The sequence below is a fragment of the Oncorhynchus kisutch genome, unplaced genomic scaffold (assembly GCF_002021735.2).
Source record: "Oncorhynchus kisutch isolate 150728-3 unplaced genomic scaffold, Okis_V2 scaffold742, whole genome shotgun sequence".
Classification (NCBI taxonomy): Eukaryota; Metazoa; Chordata; class Actinopteri; order Salmoniformes; family Salmonidae; genus Oncorhynchus; species Oncorhynchus kisutch.
The window spans coordinates 120,184-144,636 of NW_022262687.1; the positions used below are offsets into that span (position 1 = coordinate 120,184).

Here is a 24,453-nt window from a genome sequence, read left to right on the forward strand (position 1 = left end):
CGTTCTCATACTATTGTCCCTTTAGTTGTATTTTAGATTCACACACATCTCCTCTGTCCGTCCGTCTCCAGCGCCGTCACGTCGACTCCGCCCCTTCCTGCCGGACAGGAAGTTGCCCCAGGAGCAAGAGTACCTGGTCATCGGGGCACAGGAGCCGCGGCTGTTCCTCCGCCAGTGGAGTGGTGGCGGCGGTAACGTCAGCGCCGCCCGGCTCTGCCAGGAGATCCAGTTCTCCACCGAGCTGGACTGCAGACTGTTGGAGTACCGGAACTTGACTTGGCTCTGCCTGCTGCAGCCGTTCATACTGCAGGGTCAGGCTGCGGTCACACGCTGCTCCAACAACGTCCTCCTGGACGGGAACGTCTTCGTAGACCCGGTCTTCATCAACATCAGCCAGAACACCGTACACAGTCTGGATACAGCCCTACGGGGCTGGCAACAGGTGAGACTGCTGGTATATACTGAGTTAGTCTAATCCTAACGTTCCTCACCATCAGTCTGGATACAGCCCTACACCCCCTGGCTACCTCCTCTAACCACTAGGCTAACCCCTCTAACCACTAGACTACCCCCTCTAACCGCTAGGCTACCCCCTCTAACCACTAGACTACCCCCTCTAACCACTAGACTACCCCCTCTAACCGCTAGGCTACCCCCTCTAACCACTAGGCTACCCCCTCTAACCACTAGATTACCCCCTCTAACCACTAGACTACCGCCTCTAACCACTAGACTACCCCCTCTAACTGCTAGGGTACCCCCTCTAACCACTAGACTACCCCCTCTAATCACTAGGCTAACCCCTCTAACCACTAGACTACCCCCTCTAACCGCTAGGCTACCCCCTCTAACCACTAGACGACCCCCTCTAACCGCTAGGCTACCCCCTCTAACCACTAGACTACCCCCCTCTAACCACTAAACTACCCCCTCTAACCGCTAGACTACCCCCTCTAACCGCTAGGCTACCCCCTCTAACCACTAGACTACCCCCTCTAACCGCTAGGCTACCCCCTCTAACCACTAGACTACCCCCTCTAACTGCTAGGCTACCCCCTCTAACCGCTAGGCTACCCCCTCTAACTGCTAGGCTACCCCCTCTAACCGCTAGGCTACCCCCTCTAACCACTAGACTACCCCCTCTAACCGCTAGGCTACTCCCTCTAACCGCTAGGCTACCTGCCTACCCCCTCTAACCACTAGACTACCCCCTCTAACCACTAGACTACCCCCCTCTAACCGCTAGGCTACCCCCCTCTAACCGCTAGGCTACCCCCCTCTAACCACTAGACTACCCCCTCTAACCGCTAGGCTACCCCCTCTAACCACTAGACTACCCCCTCTAACCGCTAGGCTACCCCCTCTAACCGCTAGGCTACCCCCTCTAACCACTAGACTACCCCCTCTAACCGCTAGGCTACCCCCTCTAACCACTAGACTACACCCTCTAACCGCTAGGCTACTCCCTCTAACCGCTAGGCTACCTGCCTACCCCCTCTAACCTCTAGACTACCCCCTCTAACCACTAGACTACCCCCTCTAACCGCTAGGCTACCCCATCTAACCGCTAGGCTACATGCCTCCCCCCTCTAACCGCTAGGCTACCCCCTCTAAACCGCTAGGCTACCTGCCTCCCCCCTCTAACCACTAGATTACCCCCTCTAACCACTAGACTACCTGCCTCCCCCCTCTAACCACTAGACTACCCCCTCTAACCACTAGACTACCTGCCTCCCCCCTCTAACCACTAGGCTACCTGCCTCCCCCCCTCTAACCACTAGGCTACCTGCCTCCCCCCTCTAACCACTAGGCTACCTGCCTCCCCCTCTAACCACTAGGCTACCTGCCTCCCCCCTCTAACCACTAGGCTACCTGCCTCCCCCCTCTAACCACTAGGCTACCTGCCTCCCCCCTCTAACCACTAGGCTACCTGCCTCTCCACTCTAACCACTAGGCTACCTGCCCCCCCCCCCCTCTAACCACTAGACTACCTGCCTCCCCCCTCTAAACCACTAGGCTACCTGCCTCCCCCCTCTAACCACTAGGCTACCTGCCCTCTCCACTCTAACCACTAGGCTACCTGCCCCCCCCCCCCCCTCTAACCACTAGACTACCCCCTCTAACCGCTAGGCTACCCCCCTCTAACCACTAGGCTACCCCCTCTAACCACTAGACTACCCCCTCTAACCACTAGACTACCGCCTCTAACCACTAGACTACCCCCTCTAACTGCTAGGGTACCCCCTCTAACCACTAGACTACCCCCTCTAATCACTAGGCTAACCCCTCTAACCACTAGACTACCCCCCTCTAACCGCTAGGCTACCCCCTCTAACCACTAGACGACCCCCTCTAACCGCTAGGCTACCCCCTCTAACCACTAGACTACCCCCTCTAACCACTAAACTACCCCCTCTAACCGCTAGACTACCCCCTCTAACCGCTAGGCTACCCCTCTAACCACTAGACTACCCCCTCTAACCGCTAGGCTACCCCCTCTAACCACTAGACTACCCCCTCTAACTGCTAGACTACCCCCTCTAACCGCTAGGCTACCCCCTCTAACTGCTAGGCTACCCCCTCTAACCGCTAGGCTACCCCCTCTAACCACTAGACTACCCCCTCTAACCCGCTAGGCTACTCCCTCTAACCGCTAGGCTACCTGCCTACCCCCTTCTAACCACTAGACCTACCCCCTCTAACCACTAGACTACCCCCTCTAACCGCTAGGCTACCCCCTCTAACCGCTAGGCTACCCCCTCTAACCACTAGACTACCCCCTCTAACCGCTAGGCTACCCCCTCTAACCACTAGACTACCCCCTCTAACCGCTAGGCTACCCCCTCTAACCGCTAGGCTACCCCCTCTAACCACTAGACTACCCCCTCTAACCGCTAGGCTACCCCCTCTAACCACTAGACTACACCCTCTAACCGCTAGGCTACTCCCTCTAACCGCTAGGCTACCTGCCTACCCCCTCTAACCTCTAGACTACCCCCTCTAACCACTAGACTAACCCCCTCTAACCGCTAGGCTACCCCATCTAACCGCTAGGCTACATGCCTCCCCCCTCTAACCGCTAGGCTACCCCCTCTAACCGCTAGGCTACCTGCCTCCCCCCTCTAACCACTAGATTACCCCCTCTAACCACTAGACTACCTGCCCTCCCCCCTCTAACCACTAGACTACCCCCTCTAACCACTAGACTACCTGCCTCCCCCCTCTAACCACTAGACTACCTGCCTCCCCCCTCTAACCACTAGGCTACCTGCCTCCCCCCCTCTAACCACTAGGCTACCTGCCTCCCCCCCTCTAACCACTAGGCTACCTGCCTCCCCCCTCTAACCACTAGGCTACCTGCCTCCCCCCTCTAACCACTAGGCTACCTGCCTCCCCCCTCTAACCACTAGGCTACCTGCCTCCCCCCTCTAACCACTAGGCTACCTGCCTCTCCACTCTAACCACTAGGCTACCTGCCCCCCCCCCCCCCTCTAACCACTAGACTACCTGCCTCCCCCTCTAACCACTAGACTACCTGCCCCCCCCTCTAACCACTTGACTACCTGCCTCCCCACTCTAACCACTAGACTATCTGCCTCCCCCATCTAACCACTAGACTACCTGCCTCCCCCCTCTAACCACTAGACTACCTGCCTCCCCCCTCTAACCACTAGACTACCTGCCTCCCCCCTCTAACCACTAGGCTACCTGCCTCCCCCCTCTAACCACTAGGCTACCTGCCCCCCCTCTAACCACTAGGCTACCTGCCTCCCCCCTCTAACCACTAGACTACCTGCCCCCCTCCCCCTCTAACCACTAGACTACCTGCCTCCCCCCTCTAACCACTAGGCTACCTGCCTCCCCCCTCTAACCACTAGACTACCTGCCTCCCCCCTCTAACCACTAGGCTACCTGCCTCCCCCCTCTAACCACTAGGCTACCTGCCTCCCCCCTCTAACCACTAGACTACCTGCCCCCCCCCCCTCTAACCACTAGGCTACCTGCCTCCCCCCTCTAACCACTAGGCTACATGCCTCCCCCCTCTAACCACTAGGCTACCTGCCCCCCTCTAACCACTAGGCTACCTGCCCCCCTCTAACCACTAGGCTACCAGCCCCCCTCTAACCACTAGGCTACCTGCCTCCCCCCTCTAACCACTAGACTACCTGCCCCCCCTCCCCCTCTAACCACTAGACTACCTGCCTCCCCCTCTAACCACTAGACTACCTGCCTCCCCCCTCTAACCACTAGGCTACCTGCCTCCCCCCTCTAACCACTAGGCTACCTGCCTCCCCCTCTAACCACTAGGCTACCTGCCTCCCCCTTCTAACCACTAGGCTACCTGCCTCCCCCCTCCCCCTCTAACCACTAGGCTACCTGCCTCCCCCCCTCCCCCTCTAACCACTAGGCTACCTGCCTCCCCCCTCTCCCTCTAACCACTAGGCTACCTGCCTCCCCCTCTAACCACTAGGCTACCTGCCTCTCCCCTCTAACCACTAGACTACCTGCCTCCCCCCTCTAACCACTGGGCTACCTGTCTCTCCCCTCTAACCACTAGGCTACCTGCCTCTCCCCTCTAACCACTAGACTACCTGCCTCCCCCCTCTAACCACTAGGCTACCTGCCTCCCCCCTCTAACCACTAGGCTACCTGCCTCCCCCCTCTAACCAATAGGCTACCTGCCTCCCCCCTCTAACCACTAGACTACCTGCCTCCCCCCTCTAACCACTAGGCTACCTGCCTCCCCCCCCTAACCACTAGGCTACCTGCCTCTCCACTCTAACCACTAGGCTACCTGCCCCCCCCCCCCTCTAACCACTAGGCTACCTTCCTCCCCCCTCTAACCACTAGACTACCTGCCTCCCCCCTCTAACCACTAGACTACCTGCCTCCCCCCTCTAACCACTAGACTACCTGCCCCCCCCCCTCTAACCACTTGACTACCTGCCTCCCCACTCTAACCACTAGACTACCTGCCTCCCCCCTCTAACCACTAGACTACCTGCCTCCCCCCTCTAACCACTAGGCTACCTGCCTCCCCCCCTCTAACCACTAGGCTACCTGCCCCCCCTCTAACCACTAGGCTACCTGCCTCCCCCCTCTAACCACTAGACTACCTGCCCCCCTCCCCCTCTAACCACTAGACTACCTGCCTCCCCCCTCTAACCACTAGGCTACCTGCCTCCCCCCTCTAACCACTAGACTACCTGCCTCCCCCCTCTAACCACTAGGCTACATGCCTCCCCCCTCTAACCACTAGGCTACCTGCCCCCCTCTAACCACTAGGCTACCTGCCCCCCCTCTAACCACTAGGCTACCAGCCCCCCTCTAACCACTAGGCTACCTGCCTCCCCCCTCTAACCACTAGACTACCTGCCCCCCCTCCCCCTCTAACCACTAGACTACCTGCCTCCCCCTCTAACCACTAGACTACCTGCCTCCCCCCTCTAACCACTAGGCTACCTGCCTCCCCCCTCTAACCACTAGGCTACCTGCCTCCCCCCTCTAACCACTAGGCTACCTGCCTCCCCCTTCTAACCACTAGGCTACCTGCCTCCCCCCTCCCCCTCTAACCACTAGGCTACCTGCCTCCCCCCTCCCCCTCTAACCACTAGGCTACCTGCCTCCCCCCCTCTCCCTCTAACCACTAGGCTACCTGCCTCTCCCCTCTAACCACTAGACTACCTGCCTCCCCCCTCTAACCACTAGGCTATCTGCCTCTCCCCTCTAACCACTAGACTACCTGCCTCCCCCCTCTAACCACTAGGCTATCTGCCTCTCCCCTCTAACCACTAGACTACCTGCCTCCCCCCCTCTAACCACTAGACTACCTGCCTCCCCCTCTAACCACTAGACTACCTGCCTCCCCCTCTAACCACTAGGCTATCTGCCTCCCCCCCCTCTAACCACTAGGCTACCTGCCTCCCCCTCTAACCACTAGGCTACCTGCCTCCCCCCTCTAACCACTAGGCTACCTGCCTCCCCCCTCTAACCACTAGACTACCTGCCTCCCCCTCTAACCACTAGGCTACCTACCACTAGTCTACCTGCCTCCTCCTCTAACCACTAGGCTACCTGCCTCCCCCCTCTAACCACTAGGCTACCTGCCTCCCCCCTCTAACCACTAGGCTACCTGCTGTTCTGGTTCTGTATTAAAGCCATAGAGTCCAGGTTCTGGTTCTGGTTCTGGTTCTGGTGCTGTATTAAAGCTGTAGAGTCCAGGTTCTGGTTCTGGTTCTGTATTAAAGCTGTAGAGTCCAGGTTCTGGTTCTGGTTCTGGTTCTGGTGCTGTATTAAAGCCGTAGAGTCCAGGTTCTGGTTCTGGTTCTGTATTAAAGCTGTAGAGTCCAGGTTCTGGTTCTGGTGCTGGTTCTGTATTTAAGCCGTAGAGTCCAGGTTCTGGTTCTGGTTCTGGTGCTGTATTAAAGCTGTAGAGTCCAGGTTCTGGTTCTGGTGCTGTATTAAAGCTGTAGAGTCCAGGTTCTGGTTCTGGTTCTGTATTAAAGCCGTAGAGTCCAGGTTCTGGTTCTGGTTCTGTATTAAAGCTGTAGAGTCCAGGTTCTGGTTCTGGTTCTGTATTAAAGCTGTAGAGTCCAGGTTCTGGTTCTGGTGCTGTATTAAAGCTGTAGAGTCCAGGTTCTGGTTCTGGTTCTGTATTAAAGCCGTAGAGTCCAGGTTCTGGTTCTGTATTAAAGCTGTAGAGTCCAGGTTCTGGTTCTGGTTCTGTATTAAAGCCGTAGAGTCCAGGTTCTGGTTCTGGTTCTGTATTAAAGCCGTAGAGTCCAGGTTCTGGTTCTGGTTCTGGTTCTGTATTAAAGCTGTAGAGTCCAGGTTCTGGTTCTGGTTCTGGTGCTGTATTAAAGCTGTAGAGTCCAGGTTCTGGTTCTGGTTCTGTATTAAAGCCGTAGAGTCCAGGTTCTGGTTCTGGTTCTGTATTAAAGCCGTAGAGTCCAGGTTCTGGTTCTGGTTCTGTATTAAAGCTGTAGAGTCCAGGTTCTGGTTCTGGTGCTGTATTAAAGCTGTAGAGTCCAGGTTCTGGTTCTGGTTCTGGTTCTGTATTAAAGCCGTAGAGTCCAGGTTCTGGTTCTGGTGCTGTATTAAAGCTGTAGAGTCCAGGTTCTGGTTCTGTATTAAAGCTGTAGAGTCCAGGTTCTGGTTCTGGTGCTGTATTAAAGCTGTAGAGTCCAGGTTCTGGTTCTGTATTAAAGCCGTAGAGTCCAGGTTCTGGTTCTGTATTAAAGCTGTAGAGTCCAGGTTCTGGTTCTGGTGCTGTATTAAAGCCGTAGAGTCCAGGTTCTGGTTCTGGTTCTGTATTAAAGCTGTAGAGTCCAGGTTCTGGTTCTGGTTCTGTATTAAAGCCGTAGAGTCCAGGTTCTGGTTCTGTATTAAAGCTGTAGAGTCCAGGTTCTGGTTCTGGTTCTGTATTAAAGCTGTAGAGTCCAGGTTCTGGTTCTGGTTCTGTATTAAAGCCGTAGAGTCCAGGTTCTGGTTCTGGTGCTGTATTAAAGCCATAGAGTCCAGGTTCTGGTTCTGGTTCTGGTGCTGTATTAAAGCCGTAGAGTCCAGGTTCTGGTTCTGGTTCTGTATTAAAGCCGTAGAGTCCAGGTTCTGGTTCTGTATTAAAGCCGTAGAGTCCAGGTTCTGGTTCTGGTTCTGTATTAAAGCCTTGGAGTCCAGGTTCTGGTTCTGGTTCTGTATTAAAGCCGTAGAGTCCAGGTTCTGGTTCTGGTGCTGTATTAAAGCTGTAGAGTCCAGGTTCTGGTTCTGGTTCTGTATTAAAGCCGTAGAGTCCAGGTTCTGGTTCTGGTTCTGTATTAAAGCCGTAGAGTCCAGGTTCTGGTTCTGGTTCTGTATTAAAGCTGTAGAGTCCAGGTCCTGGTTCTGGTGCTGCTCCATCTCAGCCATTAAACCCAGGTCTCTAGAAGCTCGTTGAGACGTGATAAAAGCTAGCTGCCTCCCCAGTTATTGGATCGACTAAGCAAATATCCAGCGACCTGGATCAGACTCAGCACCTCCCTGCCTGATCTCTCCCTGTTCCCCATCAGGCCTGTTCTGACCTGATCTGGCCTGGTGTATTCTGGTTTGGTAGCCAAGAGGCTGTGTGAAGGTCCACCCGTGAAAACATGGTTAAACTGGAGCGATGACACCTACCAAGATCATCTGGCCCCGGTTCTCTCTCTCTGTCTCAATTCAATTCAAGGGGCTTATTGGCATGGGAAACATGTGTTAACATTGCCAAAGGAAGTGAGGTAGATAATATACAAAGTGAAATAAACAATGTCTGTCACTGTCTCTCTCTCCCTTTCTCTCTCTCTCTTTCTCTCTTTCTCTCTCTCTTTCTCTCTCTCTCTCTCTCTCTCTCTCTCTCCCTTTCTCTCTCTCGCTCTCTCTCTCTCTCTTTCTCTCTGTCTTCCTCTCTCTCTCTCTATCTCTCTCTCTCCTCCTGTCTATCTCTCTCTCTCTCCTCTCCTCTCTCTCTCTCTCTCTCTCCTGTCTCTCGCTCTCTCTCTCTCTCTCTCTCTCTCTCTCTCTCTCTCTCTCTCCTCCTCCTCTCTCTCTCTCTTTTCTTTCTTTCTCTCTCTTCCTGACCTTCCTCCCTCCTTAGCCATAGTTGACTCATATAAAGGACCCAGGAGACTCAGGGGAGGTATTCTGATAAAAAGTGTTATTTGGGCTCCCGAGTGGTTCAGCGGTCTGATGCGGTCACCCTGCCTGGTGTGGTTGATTCAGACCTTTAGGTTAGTAGATAGGTGAGGTAAAGGACCTGCCTGGTGTGGTTGATTCAGACCTTTAGATAGGTGAGGTAAAGGACATGCCTGGTGTGGTTGATTAAGACCTTTAGGTTAGTAGATAGGTGAGGTAAAGGACCTGCCTGGTGTGGTTGATTCAGACCTTTAGATAGGTGAGGTAAGGACATGCCTGGTGTGGTTGATTCAGACCTTTAGATAGGTGAGGTAAAGGACCTGCCTGGTGTGGTTGATTCAGACCTTTAGGTTAGTAGATAGGTGAGGTAAAGGACCTGCCTGGTGTGGTTGATTCAGACCTTTAGATAGGTGAGGTAAAGGACATGCCTGGTGTGGTTGATTCAGACCTTTAGGTTAGTAGATAGGTGAGGTAAAGGACCTGCCTGGTGTGGTTGATTCAGACCTTTAGGTTAGTAGATAGGTGAGGTAAAGGACCTGCCTGGTGTGGTTGATTCAGACCTTTAGGTTAGTAGATAGGTGAGTTAAAGGACATGCCTGGTGTGGTTGATTCAGGCCTTTATGTTAATAGATAGGTGAGGTGAAGGACCTGCCTGGTGTGGTTGATTCAGACCTTTAGATAGGTGAGGTAAAGGACCTGCCTGATGTGGTTGATTCAGACCTTTAGATAGGTGAGGTAAAGGACCTGCCTGGTGTGGTTGATTCAGACCTTTAGATAGGTGAGGTAAAGGACCTGCCTGATGTGGTTGATTCAGACCTTTAGGTTAGTAGATAGGTGAGGACCTGCCTGGTGTGGTTGATTCAGACCTTTAGGTTAGTAGATAGGTGAGGTAAAGGACCTGCCTGGTGTGGTTGATTCAGACCTTTAGATAGGTGAGGTAAAGGACATGCCTGGTGTGGTTGATTCAAACCTTTAGGTTAGTAGATAGGTGAGCTAAAGGACCTGCCTGGTGTGGTTGATTCAGACCTTTAGGTTAGTAGATAGGTGAGGTAAAGGACATGCCTGGTGTGGTTGATTCAGACCTTTAGATAGGTGAGCTAAAGGACCTGCCTGGTGTGGTTGATTCAGACCTTTAGGTTAGTAGATAGGTGAGGTAAAGGACATGCCTGGTGTGGTTGATTCAGACCTTTAGATAGGTGAGGTAAAGGACATGCCTGGTGTGGTTGATTCAGACCTTTAGATAGGTGAGGTAAAGGACATGCCTGGTGTGGTTGATTCAGACCTTTAGGTTAGTAGATAGGTAAGGTAAAGGACCTGCCTGGTGTGGTTGATTCAGACCTTTAGATAGGTGAGGTAAAGGACCTGCCTGGTGTGGTTGATTCAGACCTTTAGGTTAGTAGATAGGTGAGGTAAAGGACATGCCTGGTGTGGTTGATTCAGACCTTTAGATAGGTGAGGTAAAGGACATGCCTGGTGTGGTTGATTCAGACCTTTAGATAGGTGAGGTAAAGGACATGCCTGGTGTGGTTGATTCAGACCTTTAGGTTAGTAGATAGGTAAGGTAAAGGACCTGCCTGGTGTGGTTGATTCAGACCTTTAGATAGGTGAGGTAAAGGACCTGCCTGGTGTGGTTGATTCAGACCTTTAGGTTAGTAGATAGGTGAGGTAAAGGACCTGCCTGGTGTGGTTGATTCAGACCTTTAGATAGGTGAGGTAAAGGACCTGCCTGGTGTGGTTGATTCAGACCTTTAGGTTAGTAGATAGGTGAGGTAAAGGACCTGCCTGGTGTGGTTGATTCAGACCTTTAGGTTAGTAGATAGGTGAGGTAAAGGACCTGCCTGGTGTGGTTGATTCAGACCTTTAGGTTAGTAGATAGGTGAGTTAAAGGACATGCCTGGTGTGGTTGATTCAGGCCTTTATGTTAATAGATAGGTGAGGTGAAGGACCTGCCTGGTGTGGTTGATTCAGACCTTTAGATAGGTGAGGTAAAGGACCTGCCTGATGTGGTTGATTCAGACCTTTAGATAGGTGAGGTAAAGGACCTGCCTGGTGTGGTTGATTCAGACCTTTAGATAGGTGAGGTAAAGGACCTGCCTGATGTGGTTGATTCAGACCTTTAGGTTAGTAGATAGGTGAGGACCTGCCTGGTGTGGTTGATTCAGACCTTTAGGTTAGTAGATAGGTGAGGTAAAGGACCTGCCTGGTGTGGTTGATTCAGACCTTTAGATAGGTGAGGTAAAGGACATGCCTGGTGTGGTTGATTCAAACCTTTAGGTTAGTAGATAGGTGAGCTAAAGGACCTGCCTGGTGTGGTTGATTCAGACCTTTAGGTTAGTAGATAGGTGAGGTAAAGGACATGCCTGGTGTGGTTGATTCAGACCTTTAGATAGGTGAGCTAAAGGACCTGCCTGGTGTGGTTGATTCAGACCTTTAGGTTAGTAGATAGGTGAGGTAAAGGACATGCCTGGTGTGGTTGATTCAGACCTTTAGGTTAGTAGTTGACTCACAGCGTGGGCAGCATTGACTCATCGTGGCGTAGGATGTGATTGGCCGGATCCCTCAGGATTAAATAATGAACTATAACTCAGTGTGGATGTTTCCTGTTTCATCTGATTGCCTCCCTCATCAATAACCTCCTATCAGCTCCAGCAGAGTAGATCTGGACACTGAGCCGTGAGGGGGTCTGCCAAGTTGAGGACAGGGAGATTGTGTGTGTGTGTGTGTGTGTGTGTGTGCGTGCGCTGTAGATGGCCTCAGCTGTGACTAATCTGTGTCATACTGGACCTAGTGCCAGCAGCAGATCAATGTGAGTCAGGGGGAAAGAGAGAGAGAGGCAGCCAGAGGAGGATGATAGGAGAGTCTTGTAGAGGAGGAGGAGGATAGGAGAGTCTTGTAGAGGAGGAGGAGGATAGGAGAGTCTTGTAGAGGAGGAGGAGGAGGAGGATAGGAGAGTCTTGTAGAGGAGGAGGAGGAGGATAGGATAGTCTTGTAGAGGAGGAGGAGGATAGGAGAGTCTTGTAGAGGAGGAGGAGGTTAGGAGAGTCTTGTAGAGGAGGAGGAGGTTAGGAGAGTCTTGTAGAGGAGGAGGAGGTTAGGAGAGTCTTGTAGAGGAGGAGGAGGTTAGGAGAGTCTTGTAGAGGAGGAGGAGGTTAGGAGAGTCTTGTAGAGGAGGAGGAGGTTAGGAGAGTCTTGTAGAGGAGGAGGAGGTTAGGAGAGTCTTGTAGAGGAGGAGGAGGTTAGGAGAGTCTTGTAGAGGAGGAGGAGGATAGGAGAGACTTGTAGAGGAGGAGGAGGATAGGAGAGACTTGTAGGGGAGGAGGAGGAGGAGGTTAGGAGAGTCTTGTAGAGGAGGAGGAGGATAGGAGAGACTTGTAGAGGAGGAGGAGGAGGATAGGAGAGTATTGTAGAGGAGGAGGAGAATAGGAGAGTCTTGTAGAGGAAGAGGAGGAGGAGGATAGGAGAGTCTTGTTGGGGTGTAGAGGAAGAGGAGGAGGATAGGAGAGTCTTGTTGGGGTGTAGAGGAAGAGGAGGAGGAGGATAGGAGAGTCTTGTTGGGGTGTAGAGGAAGAGGAGGAGGATAGGAGAGTCTTGTTGGGGTGTAGAGGAAGAGGAGGAGGAGGATAGGAGAGTCTTGTAGAGGAAGAGGAGGAGGAGGAGGAGGATAGGAGAGTCTTGTAGAGGAAGAGGAGGAGGAGGATAGGAGAGTCTTGTAGAGGAAGAGGAGGAGGAGGATAGGAGAGTCTTGTAGAGGAAGAGGGGGAGGAGGAGGAGGATTGGAGAGTCTTGTAGAGGAAGAGGAGGAGGAGGAGGAGGATAGGAGAGTCGTGTAGGGGTGTGGAAGAAGAGGAGGAGAATAGGAGAGTCTTGTAAGGGTGTGGAGGAGGAGGATAGGAGAGTCTTGTAGAGGAAGAGGAGGAGGAGGATAGGAGAGTCTTGTAGGGGTGTGGAGGAAGAGGAGGAGGAGGATAGGAGAGTCTTGTTGGGGTGTAGAGGAAGAGGAGGAGGAGGATAGGATAGTCTTGTTGGGGTGTAGAGGAAGAGGAGGAGGAGGATAGGAGAGTCTTGTTGGGGTGTGGAGGAGGGGGAGGATAGGAGAGTCTTGTAGGGGTGTGGAGGAAGAGGAGGAGGAGGATAGGAGAGTCTTGTTGGGGTGTAGAGGAAGAGGAGGAGGAGGATAGGAGAGTCTTGTTGGGGTGTAGAGGAAGAGGAGGAGGAGGATAGGATAGTCTTGTTGGGGTGTAGAGGAAGAGGAGGAGGAGGATAGGAGAGTCTTGTTGGTGTGTAGAGGAAGAGGAGGAGGAGGATAGGAGAGTCTTGAAGAGGAGGAGGAGGAGGATAGGATAGTCTTGAAGAGGAAGAGGAGGAGGAGGAGGAGGATAGGAGAGTCTTGTAGAGGAAGAGGAGGAGGAGGAGGAGGATAGAGAGTCTTGTAGGGGTGTGGAGAAGAGGAGGAGAATAGGAGAGTCTTGTAGGGGTGTGGAGGAGGAGGAGGATAGGAGAGTCTTGTAGGGGTGTGGAGGAAGAGGAGGAGGAGGATAGGAGAGTCTTGTTGGGGTGTAGAGGAAGAGGAGGAGGAGGATAGGAGAGTATTGTAGGGGTGTGGGGGAAGAGGAGGAGGAGGATAGGAGAGTCTTGTAGGGGTGTTGAGGAAGAGGAGGAGGATAGGAGAGTCGTGTAGGGGTGTGGAGGAAGAGGAGGAGGAGGATAGGAGAGTCGTGTAGGGGTGTGGAGGAAGAGGAGGAGGAGGATAGGAGAGTTGTGTGGAGGAAGAGGAGGAGGAGGATAGGAGAGTCTTTTAGGGGTGTGGAGGAAGAGGAGGATAGGAGAGTCGTGTAGGGGTGTGGAGGAAGAGGAGGAGGAGGATAGGAGAGTCTTGTAGGGGTGTGGAGGAAGAGGAGGAGGAGGATAGGAGAGTCTTGTAGGGGTGTGGAGGAAGAGGAGGATAGGAGAGTCTTGTAGGGGTGTGGACGAAGGCTGAATACCAAACCTGATACACCAGGAATTGTATTGGAATATTTCACAGTGTGGGCAGCATTGACTACCTTCAGATGGACATGCTGCCAAGGAACATTCCTGCCCTCTGTTTCCCTTTTGGTTTCAGACAAAGAAAAGCTTGAATGGGGGTTCAGCAGAGAGGTGTGGGTCTGGTAGAGTCCACACAGCCAGGTGTGGGTCTGGTAGATTCCACACAGTCAGGTGTGGGTCTGGTAGATTCCACACAGTCAGGTGTGGGTCTGGTAGATTCCACACAGTCAGGTGTGGGTCTGGTAGATTCCACACAGTCAGGTGTGGGTCTGGTAGATTCCACACAGTCAGGTGTGGGTCTGGTAGATTCCACGCAGTCAGGTGTGGGTCTGGTAGATTCCACACAGTCAGGTGTGGGTCTGGTAGATTCCACACAGTCAGGTGTGGGTCTGGTAGATTCCACACAGTCAGGTGTGGGTCTGGTAGATTCTACACAGCCAGCCAGGTGTGTGGAGACATCAGATAGGTGTGGATCTGGTAGATTCTACACAGCCAGCCAGGTGTGGGTCTGGTAGATTCTACACAGCCAGCCAGGTGTGGGTCTGGTAGATTCTACACAGCCAGCCAGGTGTGTGGAGACATCAGAGAGGTGTGGATCTGGTAGATTCTACACAGCCAGCCAGGTGTGGGTCTGGTAGATTCTACACAGCCAGCCAGGTGTGTGGAGACATCAGATAGGTGTGGATCTGGTAGATTCTACACAGCCAGCCAGGTGTGGGTCTGGTAGATTCCACACAGCCAGCCAGGTGTGGGTCTGGTAGATTCTACACAGCCAGCCAGGTGTGTGGAGACATCAGAGAGGTGTGGATCTGGTAGATTCTACACAGCCAGCCAGGTGTGTGGAGACATCAGAGAGGTGTGGATCTGGTAGATTCTACACAGCCAGCCAGGTGTGTGGAGACAACAGAGAGGTGTGGGTCTGGTAGATTCTACACAGCCAGCCAGGTGTGGGTCTGGTAGATTCCACACAGCCAGCCAGGTGTGGGTCTGGTAGATTCCACACAGCCAGCCAGGTGTGGGTCTGGTAGATTCCACACAGCCAGCCAGGTGTGGTTCTGGTAGATTCCACACAGCCAGCCAGGTGTGGGTCTGGTAGATTCCACACAGCCAGCCAGGTGTGGGTCTGGTAGATTCTACACAGCCAGCCAGGTGTGGGTCTGGTAGATTCCACACAGTCAGCCAGGTGTGTGGAGACATCAGAGAGGTGTGGGTCTGGTAGATTCTACACAGCCAGCCAGGTGTGTGGAGACAACAGAGAGGTGTGGGTCTGGTAGATTCTACACAGCCAGCCAGGTGTGGGTCTGGTAGATTCCACACAGCCAGCCAGGTGTGGGTCTGGTAGATTCCACACAGCCAGCCAGGTGTGGGTCTGGTAGATTCCACACAGCCAGCCAGGTGTGGTTCTGGTAGATTCCACACAGCCAGCCAGGTGTGGGTCTGGTAGATTCCACACAGTCAGCCAGGTGTGGGTCTGGTAGATTCCACACAGTCAGCCAGGTGTGTGGAGACATCAGAGAGGTGTGGGTCTGGTAGATTCTACACAGCCAGCCAGGTGTGTGGAGACAACAGAGAGGTGTGGGTCTGGTAGATTCTACACAGCCAGCCAGGTGTGGGTCTGGTAGATTCCACACAGCCAGCCAGGTGTGGGTCTGGTAGATTCCACACAGCCAGCCAGGTGTGGGTCTGGTAGATTCCACACAGCCAGCCAGGTGTGGTTCTGGTAGATTCCACACAGCCAGCCAGGTGTGGGTCTGGTAGATTCCACACAGCCAGCCAGGTGTGGGTCTGGTAGATTCTACACAGCCAGCCAGGTGTGGGTCTGGTAGATTCCACACAGTCAGCCAGGTGTGGGTCTGGTAGATTCCACACAGTCAGCCAGGTGTGTGGAGACATCAGAGAGGTGTGGGTCTGGTAGATTCCACACAGCCAGCCAGGTGTGGGTCTGGTAGATTCTACACAGCCAGCCAGGTGTGTGGAGACAACAGAGAGGTGTGGGTCTGGTAGATTCTACACAGCCAGCCAGGAGTGGGTCTGGTAGATTCCACACAGCCAGCCAGGTGTGGGTCTGGTAGATTCCACACAGCCAGCCAGGTGTGGGTCTGGTAGATTCTACATAGCCAGCCAGGTGTGGGTCTGGTAGATTCCACACAGTCAGCCAGGTGTGGGTCTGGTAGATTCCACACAGTCAGCCAGGTGTGTGGAGACATCAGAGAGGTGTGGGTCTGGTAGATTCCACACAGCCAGCCAGGTGTGGGTCTGGTAGATTCTACACAGTCAGCCAGGTGTGTGGAGACATCAGAGAGGTGTGGGTCTGGTAGATTCCACACAGCCAGCCAGGTGTGGGTCTGGTAGATTCTACACAGCCAGCCAGGTGTGTGGAGACATCAGTGAGGTGTGGGTCTGGTAGATTCCACACAGCCAGCCAGGTGTGGGTCTGGTAGATTCCACACAGCCAGCCAGGTGTGGGTCTGGTAGATTCCACACAGCCAGCCAGGTGTGGGTCTGGTAGATTCTACACAGCCAGCCAGGTGTGGGTCTGGTACATTCTACACAGCCAGGTGTGAGTCTGGTAGATTCTACACAGCCAGCCAGGTGTGGGTCTGGTAGATTCCACACAGCCAGCCAGGTGTGTGGAGACATCAGAGAGGTGTGGATCTGATTGAACCAGGCCCTGAGATCCTGATTGGACCAGGGGACAGGGGTTGGGAGGGAGATTTTAACCATCCCCAGCCTCACAACCAGTCTCAGCCTCAAACCAACTTACCCCAGGTAGGCCTACCCCCCAGCCTCAAACCAACTTACCCCAGGCAGGCCTACCCCCCAACCTCAAACCAACTTACCCCCCAGGCAGGCCTCAAACCAACTTTCCCCAGGCAGGCCTACCCCCAACTCCAAAACCCAGGCTTCTCCCCCTCTCTCCCTATCCTCTCCCCCTCTCTCCCTATCCTCTCCCCCTCTCTCCCTATCCTCTCCCCCTCTCTCCCTATCCTCTCCCCCTCTCTCCATATCCTCTCCCCAGGGAAGTGTCTTTAAGGTTTAGCCACAGTAAAACACACTACTATTCACACATACTTTCTCACAGAACACCAAATGTGCACTTAGGAAATCACGAGGGAGCAGGGCTTTTTTCTGTTCCAGTTTGAATGATCCAGCTCGTCTTTACCCCCCCCCCCCCCTCCCCCCCGGGGTAGAGAAGATAGATCCATCGCTAGTTAAAGACAGATCAGGTTTCTGTTCCCAGCAGATTTAGCAGGGATCTGATGGCCCCGAACAGGAAACAGAGGCTTTAGGTACCGCCGTTGTTCCTTGATCTATTTTATTGTCTGTTTTTAATAATTGTCTTACCACCAACTTCTGCGTGGCAAGGATCCAATTCCACGTGATTAGAAGTTTCTCTCCCGTCTGTAATACCGTCTCCAGTTTGTCACGTCTAGCGTAGATCTGTGTGACATAGAGAGGCCCATATATGCCTACGTAACCAGGACTAATGTGTGTACAGGGAGCAGGAGGAGTAATGTAATATGTGGTCGGATTATAGAACTGGATATTCTGGTGTCTGCTGGGACATCGGGGCTGACTGGGAGAGATGTCACTTTTAAAAACCCCAGTTTATAACAAGCAGGGTTTTATTGACTATCAACATATCTCAGGAGGTAATATTTGTCCACATAAAGCCGTTTTTTTTATAGAGAGAGAGAGAGAAGAGGACGATAAGAGGATGAAGATGGCTGTATCGTGTAGCCTAATGAAGAGTCTCTGTTAACCGATACCGATCTTTAAAGAAAGGCTTAGCACGGCGATCTTAAAGATGTCTGGCAGTTTAGATATCAGCGCGTCGAAGTTGAAAGGTCAGCCTCAGATGGCGTTCCTCTATAAAGAGGGCATGGATTTGAACTCGTGCCAGCAGCTGTCCTGTCCGAATGGAATAAAAACGTCTCTCGTCCACCAGGTTTAATGAGGTAAAAACTTTCCCATCGGTTTCCAATAGCAACAGCAGAACAGTGTTTTTGGCTGTTAAACTCTGAGCTTTTTCTTTACTGCTGGCCTCCTTTAACAGTCACCCTGCGTCACTCTGGGGTCACTCTGTCTCAATGTGACGTTGGGGTCTGTTGTGTTGAGGTTGAATTGGTTCATGAGAAGCTCTCTGATGTTGGGGGTCTGTTGTGTTAAGGTTGGATTGGTTCATGAGAAGCTCTCTGACGTTGGGGGTCTGTTGTGTTGAGGTTGGATTGGTTCATGAGAAGCTCTCTGACGTTGGGGTCTGCTGTGTTGAGGTTGGATTGGTTTATGAGAAGCTCTCTGACGTTGGGGTCTGCTGTGTTGAGGTTGGACAGGTTCATGAGAAGCTCTCTGACGTTGGGGTCTGCTGTGTTGAGGTTGGATTGGTTTATGAGAAGCTCTCTGACGTTGGGGTCTGTTGTGTTGAGGTTGGATTGGTTCATGAGAAGCTCTCTGACGTTGGGGTCTGCTGTGTTGAGGTTGGACTGGTTCATGAGAAGCTCTCTGACGTTGGGGTCTGCTGTGTTGAGGTTGGATTGGTTTATGAGAAGCTCTCTGACGTTGGGGTCTGCTGTGTTGAGGTTGGACAGGTTCATGAGAAGCTCTCTGACGTTGGGGTCTGCTGTGTTGAGGTTGGATTGTTTTAATGAGAAGCTCTCTGACGTTGGGGTCTGTTGTGTTGAGGTTGGATTGGTTCATGAGAAGCTCTCTGACGTTGGGGTCTGCTGTGTTGAGGTTGGACTGGTTCATGAGAAGCTCTCTGACGTTGGGGTCTGTTGTGTTGAGGTTGGACTGGTTCATGAGAAGCTCTCTGATGTTGGGGGTGGTGGAGGGGGGGGTGGACTGGTTCATTAGAAGCTCTCTGATGTTGGGGGGGGTGGACTGGTTCATTAGAAGCTCTCTGATGTTGGGTGTGGTGGAGGGGGGGTGGACTGGTTCATTAGAAGCTCTCTGATGTTGGGTGTGGTGGAGGGGGGGGGGTGGACTGGTTCATTAGAAGCTCTCTGATGTTGGGGGTGGTGGAGGGGGGGGTGGACTGGTTCATTAGAAGCTCTCTGATGTTGGGGGTGGTGGAGGGGGGGGTGGACTGGTTCATTAGAAACTCTCTGATGTTGGGGGGGGTGGACAGGTTCATTAGAAGCTCTCTGATGTTGGGGGTGGTGGAGGGGGGGTGGACTGGTTCATTAGAAGCTCTCTGATGTTGGGGGTGGTGGAGGGGGGGGTGGACTGGTTCATTAGAAGCTCTCTGATGTTGGGTGTGGTGGAGAGGGGGGGGGTGGACTGGTTCATTAGAAGCTCTCTGATGTTGGGGGTGGTGGAGGGGGGGGTGGACTGGTTCATTAGAAGCTCTCTGATGTTGGGGGTGGTGGAGGGGGGGTGGACTGGTTCATTAGAAGCTCTCTGATGTTGGGGGTGGTGGAGGGGGGGGTGGACTGGTTCATTAGAAGCTCTCTGATGTTGGGGGTGGTGGAGGGGGGGGTGGACTGGTTCATTAGAAGCTCTCTGATGTTGGGGGTGGTGGAGGGGGGGTGGACTGGTTCATTAGAAGCTCTCTGATGTAGGGGGGGGTGGACTGGTTCATTAGAAGCTCTCTGATGTTGGGGGTGGTGGAGGGGGGGGTGGACTGGTTCATTAGAAGCTCTCTGATGTTGGGGGTGGTGGAGGGGGGGGTGGACTGGTTCATTAGAAGCTCTCTGATGTTGGGGGTGGTGGAGGGGGGGTGGACTGGTTCATTAGAAGCTCTCTGATGTTGGGGTGGTGGAGGGGGGGGTGGACTGGTTCATTAGAAGCTCTCTGATGTTGGGGGGTGGTGGAGGGGGGGGTGGACTGGTTCATTAGAAACTCTCTGATGTTGGGGGTGGTGGAGGGGGGGGGTGGACTGGTTCATTAGAAGCTCTCTGATGTTGGGGGTGGTGGAGGGGGGGGTGGACTGGTTCATTAGAAGCTCTCTGATGTTGGGGGTGGTGGAGGGGGGGTGGACTGGTTCATTAGAAGCTCTCTGATGTTGGGGGTGGTGGAGGGGGGGTGGACTGGTTCATTAGAAGCTCTCTGATGTTGGGGGTGGTGGAGGGGGGGGGGTGGACTGGTTCATTAGAAGCTCTCTGATGTTGGGGGGGTGGACTAGTTCATTAGTAGCTCTCTGATGTTGGGGGGTGGTGGAGGGGGGGGTGGACTAGTTCATTAGTAGCTCTCTGATGTTGGGGGTGGTGGAGGGGTGGGTGGACTGGTTCATTAGAAGCTCTCTGACGTTGGGTGGGGTGGTGGAGGGGGGGTGGACTGGTTCATTAGAAGCTCTCTGACGTTGGGTGGGGTGGTGGAGGGGGGGGTGGACTGGTTCATTAGAAGCTCTCTGACGTTGGGTGGGGTGGTGGGGGGGGGGGGGGTTGGATGGAAAACCCAGTGTTTTCAATTAAAAGAGGAATGGGAAATTGAGTACCTAACTCAGTTGCACAACGGAATGCAACCGAAATGGGGTCGTCCACATTTAACCCCTTTCGAATCAGAGGTACGGTGGGCCTGCCTTGTTCAACATCCATCGGTCCCCCGGATACAGACTCAGATACATGGTATAGGGTTGTGTGTATATTGTAGTCAGTCAGAGAGAGACTCAGATACATGGTATAGTGTAGTGTGTATATTGTAGTAGTATCTGGGCATGTTCCTACACCGTCACCATAGTATCTGGACATGCTATGTTCCTACACCGTCACCATAGTATCTGGACATGCTATGTTCCTACACCGTCACCATAGTATCTGGACATGCTATGTTCCTACACCGTCACCATAGTATCTGGACATGCTATGTTCCTACACCGTCACCATAGTATCTGGACATGCTATGTTCCTACACCGTCACCATAGTATCTGGACATGCTATGTTCCTACACCGTCACCATAGTATCTGGACATGCTATGTTCCTACACCGTCACCATAGTATCTGAACATGCTATGTTCCTACACCGTCACCATAGTAACTGGGCATGTTCCTACACCGTCACCATAGTATCTGGGCATGTTCCTACACCGTCACCATAGTATCTGGACATGCTATGTTCCTACACCGTCACCATAGTATCTGGACATGCTATGTTCCTACACCGTCACCATAGTATCTGGACATGTTCCTACACTGTCACCATAGTATCTGGACATGCTATGTTCCTACAACCGTCACCATAGTATCTGGGCATGTTCCTACACCGTCACCATAGTATCTGGGCATGTTCCTACACCGTCACCATAGTATCTGGACATGCTATGTTCCTACACCGTCACCATAGTATCTGGGCATGTTCCTACACCGTCACCATAGTATCTGGGCATGTTCCTACACCGTCACCATAGTATCTGGACATGCTATGTTCCTACACGTCACCATAGTATCTGGGCATGTTCCTACACCGTCACCATAGTATCTGGACATGCTATGTTCCTACACCGTCACCATAGTATCTGGACATGCTATGTTCCTACACGTCACCATAGTATCTGGGCATGTTCCTACACCGTCACCATAGTATCTGGACATGCTATGTTCCTACACCATCACCATAGTATCTGGGCATGTTCCTACACCGTCACCATAGTATCTGGACATGCTATGTTCCTACACCATCACCATAGTATCTGGGCATGTTCCTACACCGTCACCATAGTATCTGGACATGCTATGTTCCTACACCATCACCATAGTATCTGGGCATGTTCCTACAACCGTCACCATAGTAACTGGGCATGCTCCTACACCGTCACCATAGTATCTGGGCATGTTCCTACACCGTCACCATAGTATCTGGGCATGTTCCTACACCGTCACCATTGTAACTGGGCATGTTCCTACACCGTCACCATAGTATCTGGGCATGTTCCTACACCGTCACCATAGTAACTGAGCATGCTCCTACACCGTCACCATAGTAACTGGGCATGTGAATGGGTGTGCTTCACGCTGAGAAGTTTATCCTTGGTTCAACGCTCCTGGTTGTTGGGGAAACGGACCCACTACTGTTTACATGGTGCCTGTATTTAAACCCGACCTGACCTCTGACCTCACTACTACTGTTTACCCTGGTGCCTGTATTTAAACCCGACCTGACCTCTGACCCAACACCTTATACGACATGGCTCCTCGCCTCCCACTCATCTCACTGAGTCTACCTTTGAACCCAACCTGACCTCTGACCCAACACCTCATACGACATGGCTCCTAGCCTCCCACTCATCTCACTGAGTCTACCTTTAAACCCAACCTGACCTCTGACCTAACACCTTATACGACATGGCTCCTAGCCTCCCACTCATCTCACTGAGTCTACCTTTAAACCCAACCTGACCTCTGACCTAACACCTCATACGACATGGCTCCTAGCCTCCCACTCATCTCACTGAGTCTACCTTTAAACCCAACCTGACCTCTGACCTAACACCTTATACGACATGGCTCCTAGGATACGTAAGAAATATTTTGATAAAATAAAGATAAACTAGTTAAGTGGATCTGAAAACTGGAACTGGTTCAGCCCTGAAGTGATCCGTGGCCAAGTCAGACCAATTAAGACCAATTAAGACCAATTAAAAACAATTAAGACAAATTAAAAACAATTAAGACCTGGAACTGGGTCAGGCCTTGACATGGTTAGCACCCCCAACAGAGGCTGTGGTCAGGAGGCTGTGGTCTTTCCAGATGTGATGTCACCTCTCCCACAAGCCAGGATGTGACGGCCGACCACAAGACCTACAGTTCATTGATATACGAGGGGAGCCCCGTGTACACACAGTGCTGAACATGTTTGTCTCCGCATGACTCTCTCTCTTTTTGCTCTTCCTCTTCCCCCCCCCCCCCCCTCTCTCTCTCTCTCTATCCCTCCCTCCCTCTCCCCTTCCCTCCCTCGCTCCCTCCCTCTCTCTCTCTCTCTCTCTCTCTCTCTCTATCTCCCTCTGTCTCCCTCCCTCTGTCTCCCTCCCTCCCTCCCTCTCTGTCCCTCTCTGTCTCCCTCCCTCTCTCCTTCCTTCCTTCCTTCCTTCCTTCCGGCCGTCCTTCCTTCCTTCCCTCCCTCTCTCTCTCTCTCTCCTCTCTCTCTCTCTCTCTCTCTCTCTCTCCCTCCCTCCCTCCCTCCCTCCCTCCCTCCCTCCTCCCTCCCTCCCTCTCTCTCTCCCTCTCTGTCTCCCTCTCTGTCTCCCTCCCTCTCTCCTTCCTTCCTTCCTTCCTTCCTTCATTACTTCCTTCCTTCCTTCCGTCCTTCCTTCCTTCCCTCCCTCTCTCTCTCTCTCTCTCTCTCTCTCTCTCTCTCTCTCTCTCTCTCTCTCTCTCTCTCTCTCTCTCTCTCTCCCTCCTCCCTCCCCTCCCTCCCTCCCTCCCTCCCTCCCTCCCTCTCTCTCTCCCTCTCTGTCTCCCTCTCTGTCTCCCTCCCTCTCTCCTTCCTTCCTTCCTTCCTTCATTACTTACTTCCTTCCTTCCGTCCTTCCTTCCTTCCTTCCCTCCCTCTCTCTCTCTCTCTCTCTCTCTCTCCCTCCCTCCCTCCCTCCCTCCCTCTCTCTAGAACGGGGATGAAGGTGCAGAGGAGTTGTTGATCAGTCACCATGTGCTCTGTAACGACACCCAGGAGACCCTGAGGTTTGGCCAGGTGGACACCGATGAGAACGTCCTGCTGCCCTCCTTACACAGCCACCAGTACAGCTGGAGGAGCCACAAGTCACCACAGGTACACACACGCACACACACACACACACACACACACACACACACACACACACACACACACACACACACACACACACCACACACACACACACACACACACACACACCCTCCTTACACAGCCACCAGTACAGCTGGAGGAGCCACAAGTCACCACAGGTACACACACACACACACACACACACACCACACACACACACACACACACACACACACACACACACCCTCCTCACACAGCCACCAGTACAGCTGGAGGAGCCACAAGTCACCACAGGTACACACACACACGCACACACACACACACACACACACACACACACACACACACACACACACACACACACGCACCCTCCTCACACAGCCACCAGTACAGCTGGAGGAGCCACAAGTCACCACAGGTACACACACACACACACACACACACACCCTCCTTACACAGCCACCAGTACAGCTGGAGGAGCCACAAGTCACCACAGGTACAATCACACACACACACACACACACACACACACACACACACACACACACACACACACACACACACACACACACACACACACACACACACACACACCCTCCTTACACAGCCACCAGTACAGCTGGAGGAGCCACAAGTCACCACAGGTACACACACACACTCGCTAACACACACACTCGCTAACACACACACACTCGCTAACACACACACACACACACACACACACACACACACACACAGGCTGGGAGGAGGGAGGTTGGGAAACAGATGGCTCTAATGGTGATTGTGATTAAAAGGCCTTTTCACCTCTCTACTAAATCAGTCTGTTTGTCACCGAATACAACAGGTGAAATGCTTACTGACAGGCTCTAACCAATTGTGTGGAAAAAAGGTGTGTGTGTGAGCTGGCCTGCGTGTGTGTGTGTGTGTGTGTGTGTGTGTGGTGTGTGTGTGTGTGTGTGTGAACCTGTGGTGACTTGTAGCGAGGCTCTATACAGACACCTGTTAGTAGCAAGGCTCTATACAGACACCTGTTAGTAGCAAGGCTCTATACAGACACCTGTTAGTAGCAAGGCTACATACAGACACCTGTTAGTAGCAAGGCCCC

At 52.9% G+C, this 24,453-nt stretch overlaps 1 protein-coding gene across 1 annotated transcript in view; it reads left to right on the forward strand.

Annotated features, from left to right (window-relative positions):
* Positions 1-24,453, forward strand: part of LOC109877287 (vacuolar protein sorting-associated protein 13B) — a gene marked incomplete at its 3' end in the record, with an annotated part of 71,550 nt that overhangs the window by 20,775 nt on the left and 26,322 nt on the right. Inside the window, exons 5-6 of the mRNA XM_031816102.1 lie at positions 72-442; positions 23,211-23,372. Of these exons, the coding sequence (XP_031671962.1) occupies positions 72-442; positions 23,211-23,372 (533 nt within the window). The remainder of the gene's footprint in view (positions 1-71; positions 443-23,210; positions 23,373-24,453) is intronic.